The 4,544-nt window shown below is 36.5% G+C and overlaps 1 protein-coding gene across 1 annotated transcript; it reads left to right on the forward strand.

The window, feature by feature from the left end:
* The first annotated feature begins 220 nt into the window (after positions 1-220).
* On the forward strand, positions 221-2,287 carry LOC106070931 (uncharacterized). The gene is made up of 2 exons (XM_013230920.2): positions 221-490; positions 1,502-2,287. The coding sequence occupies exons 1-2, from the start codon at positions 221-223 to the stop codon at positions 2,285-2,287; spliced, it is 1,056 nt and encodes a 351-aa protein (XP_013086374.2).
* Positions 2,288-4,544: the final 2,257 nt, after the last annotated feature.

A 4,544-nucleotide genomic window follows, 5' to 3' on the forward strand; every position in this document is an offset into this window, starting at 1 on the left:
TTTTTTTATATTTTGCTTGTTTTTTAAACTATTTTCATCATTTTTCTTCTTTTTTCCAGCCACATAGACTGGTAAATCAGCAAATCTAAACCGTTGAGAGATGGCAGTAGATCTATTATTCTACATTGTTTTAACTATCCTCCAAACACCAATGTGCATCTGGCAAGCAGACTGTAATTTTTGGACGTTTTCATTTACACTGTATCAAGATTTTCAGTATATGGGATGTCTGACTCGTCTCTACCCGGACATAAACCATCTTGGTTGTGCAAGGCTGTGTCTGGACTCCCGCAGATGTCCTTCATACGTGTACAGCTCGGTCAACCGGTCTTGTGTCATCTGCACTGATGGCTACTCCATCAAAGGGGTCACCTTTGAGTCAGGCCAAGGTTCCCATTTATTAACAAAGATGCAGTGGCGTGCCAAACAAAACTACACAAACAGTTTAGTTCGATTTGATTTCCCGAGTACGATCCTGCCAGGAGAATTGGTACTCTTTTTTTTTGTTTTGTTTTCTGAAGGGGTAGATTAGTGTTTCCCAATGTGTGTCACGCTGAGTCTTAGTGTTCAGCGAGGCCTGAATAGTTGTTTCCCCTAACTAATGGAATGATTAACTAGTAGGCCAACCCCGTGAATTAATCTCTCTGAAAAAAATAAGGAAAGTGTTCCGCTAGATACTGTATATGTGGAGTGTCTTCCGTTAAGAAAAGAAATTGGGAAACACCCTCGTAGACGATAAATTATGATTAAAAAAAGGTAGATGATATATAGAATATTTATTTGCCCTGTTGCAGTTGTGTTGATGAGATAATAAAACTGTTTCAGAAATGACCAATATTTTTTTTCCACCACGAGGGCCAACGTAAAAATATAATATTATAATCACTTAAAATGCGTTAACGAGTCTGGTTTTAATATTTGCTGTTCTCAATTACATCCTTATATACTCATTTTAAATGGCCTAGCACAAGTTGGAGTAGCGTTACTGAAAGACTAACATTTCCTTCTCGTATATGAAACGAGATTCAGAAGCGTAGTTTCGGATCCTCCCTTTTTTAGGGTATACCATATAACAACAAAAAGGCCCCACGCAGCCGTAAACGTATTAAGAATCCAATGTGGACTTTTTAGACAGAGATTAAAAACATTTTATTTGGTTACAAAGCTTATATCAATTCACAGTCTGACCGTCTGTCTGGTACAAACTTTGAACACGTACTTACTTCCCATTATTGGATTAAGCTGCTCAATATTCATTGTTTCTAACAAAACATAAATCAATAATAATAAAAAATTAACATGTTAGTTAATTGAGTAGTGGTAGTCCATTAATTTAATTTAAGAAAAGGAAATACATATTACAGCATTAAGATATGTGGCTAAAAATATGGAGTTTTTCTCATTAGATAAGTTTTTTTTTAAATATTCTTTTCTAATTTTCCATTTACTCATTTATGATACATTATTTTCCTTATAATTTATTTGTCTTCTTAACATAAAGGGAACCTTTTACGCCCGTGATGTCATACTGGCTACTAATGATAGTGCAACACTGTCAAGTTTCTTTAAGATTCAAATAGATGATGACCAATACTACTTTGACGCCTTGATCCGGTGGTCAAACAATACTGAGAAGTGGCCTGATGGCAGCTACGCCCTTTTAAAGCCTGTCTCGGGCTGCCCCAGAGGGGACATCGAGAACTGGTCCACGGGTGACAAAATGATTCAGAGTGAATCCACTTCTGACATCCACTCTTTGAAGAACTCTGAGAAGTCTCATCTGTCAAGACCGTTATTTAAAACAGTAGACCAAGTCAATTATGTTATTTTACGTTACTGCGTGAAAACTACATCTACCTTGGTGAACAAAGTGTCTTGGCCAAATGGATCGTATTGTATCAACAAGAAGCTCAGCTGTCCTTTGGGCTTTCAGGAGGGTCAAGTCTACATCGATGAAGAAGATTCTTTTGGAGGCAAAGGAATCGTCAACGGCATTGTTCCAGATGACAATTCAAGCAGTACGCATTTGTTCTGTTGCCGAAATGATTCCAGGCCAGACACACCAATAAGTCTACCAAACAAATCTCCCTTTTACTTAAACAGAAAGGGAGGTAAATGCCAGCAAGTAGTTGGCATGTCTGTCGAGGAAGATTTCGTTCTGATTGATTCCGAAAATAATAATAATCAAGACAAGAACAATGGGAGCTTTAATGATGTGGCAATCAATAATGTTATTTTTTATCTATGTTACTATAGGCCACTCTACTTTGGGCCAATTTTGAATTAGATTACTAAAAAAATAGGTATTAAAGCCTCTGATATAACAATGTTGGCACTTTCAACAGATCATTCGAAGAAGTCAGAGGATATTGATCCATCGATGATCTATTAAATACACTAATAAATAGATACACATTAGATCATAGATATACTTTGATGAAGCTGAAAGATCGTATAACAACGAAATTCACAAAGCTACGAATGAGTTAGATGGATGCATGGTAGTGCGATATGCGCACTGGACTGTCGTTTGGTTGTCTCTATGGTCCAGGGTTCATATCCTGCACGCTGCCATCCCCCGTAGGCCTGCAGGAGATTTGGACTAGGAAAAGGATTATCTTCAACTCTAAAGGAACATCCAAACATGTTACAAACAGTAACTATTGTTAACACATCTCTAGACAGAAACGCCACAGAATTATATGAGCAAAAATATAAGTGCCACTGCAAAAAATAACTTCAAAAAAGATTTATATATATATATATATATTTATTTATTTATTAAGATTATACACACATGCCAGCTCCAACAGAAAAGCACCTGTACTGAAAGGCCTAATTCTTTATCTCCGTAATTATTTTTCTCTTTCCCAGTGGCGTAGCTAGTGTGGGGGGAGGAGGGGGAGAATTTGAAAACAACAGGGCCCCCACTTGAGGTGGCCCCCATATTACGCAAAATGCTGGGCACCCAAAGAGGTCAAGCTTCTCCCCCCCCCCGGGCGCCCAAACAATGGAAAACTCCTAGCTACGCACCTGCTTTTTCCGATACTATTATTCGTTTTGCTCATTTGTGTTTCACTATCCTTTTATGATTAAACTTCAATAACCTTTTTTGTTTGTTATCAGAAAATGTTATATTTAGTAAGGTTGTGACAGAGCGTCGCATGTTCTCACACAAAATGAATTACGCAAAATAAGAGCTGCGGAAACAGCTTACCGGAAAATGCGCCGAACGGCGCGAGAGGGTCTAAGTCAGTAAGAATAGCACATTAGGTTTTTGAAATAAAACTTTTTAATAGCAAGATAATGCACTGTAGATACCTCAGAATATGCATTTTGTTGGCTTTCAATACCAGAAATAGTGCTCGGCTCGGGGCTTCGCCAGCGCTCCCCCAGACCCCCTTGCTAGCAAGGGCGGGGAGTCTTCAATAAACAATAAACGTCTTCCGAAAGGGTCAGAATGTAATAAATATTAATTATGTACACGTACACACACATATATATATACATAAAATTACATATACTTTTTTTCCGCGTGGGGGGGGGGGAGTCGGAGGGCAATCCCCCCCCCAAAAAAAAAACCCTCCCCGAAACAAAATTCTGGCTACGCCCATGATCTAGACTATCAATAATGAATCAGTGCGATTAAAAAATAATCTTTAAGAAGCTTATATACACTCTGTTTGGTTAAAAGTTTGTATACCCATTATCGGATTAAGCTGAAATTTCGAACAATTTTTTCTTGTACCTGACAACACAAGAATCAATTTAAAAAAACCCCAATAAGCTTATTAACCATTAGTAATTAATTATTTAATTTGGTATCCAAGAAGGGAAAAAACTAGTACTTCACAGATAAGGCGGTAAAAGATGAATAAGTTCCCCTGAGGAGGCTTGAGCCCTGAGATCGAATTCAAGTCCTAAAACTTTAATTTTTTTTTAAAGCGATTACGGTAGCATTAACCCAAATTTCCTCTTTGCCCCTTCACCTTTTCCTACTAGTTCAGACAAGTGATAGAATCATAGCGCACTGACTAATCTAAAATCATAAAATTTTGCAAAACAAAACAATAAGGAAAAAATATATCTAATCGCACCGATTTATTATTTTTACTCTACATTACTCTATATTTAATTTAAATCAAATTTAATCAAATATCTGATACCTAATAATTGATACAATAACATAAGCACTTAATATAAGAAGTTTTATTAGAATTTGTATTACCACATAATGAATCATAAATATAACTTTTTCTTAACCCAACATTAATATTTATCAATCTATAATTCCATGAACAAAAATAAAAAAATTTGGACTGCGTGGATAAATAACCAACTTTACAATGAAAGTAAATCAATTTATTTGGATGTATCGCTAATTTTAAGACAGAAAGAAATACAGAAACAGCCAAACAGATAATTAGAGATACGCCATTAAATCAATCTACACTTCGCAAAGGAAGTAACTCTTTTGTTTAGTGAATTCACAGACGTAATCATTCATTTTGGCGTCGTAGGACTTCCAGAGGTGGAGACAGTTC

This window comes from Biomphalaria glabrata, chromosome 11 (assembly GCF_947242115.1).
Source record: "Biomphalaria glabrata chromosome 11, xgBioGlab47.1, whole genome shotgun sequence".
NCBI lineage: Eukaryota > Metazoa > Mollusca > Gastropoda > Planorbidae > Biomphalaria > Biomphalaria glabrata.

What these genes read in the sequence shown, in the direction of transcription:
- LOC106070931 (XM_013230920.2), top strand. Translation starts at nt 221, where the DNA reads ATGGGATGTCTGACTCGTCTCTACCCGGACATAAACCATCTTGGTTGT. An exon ending in CGATCCTGCCAGGAGAATTG is followed by an intron (nt 491 to 1,501) that starts GTACTCTTTTTT and finishes CTTAACATAAAG; the next exon opens with GGAACCTTTTACGCCCGTGA.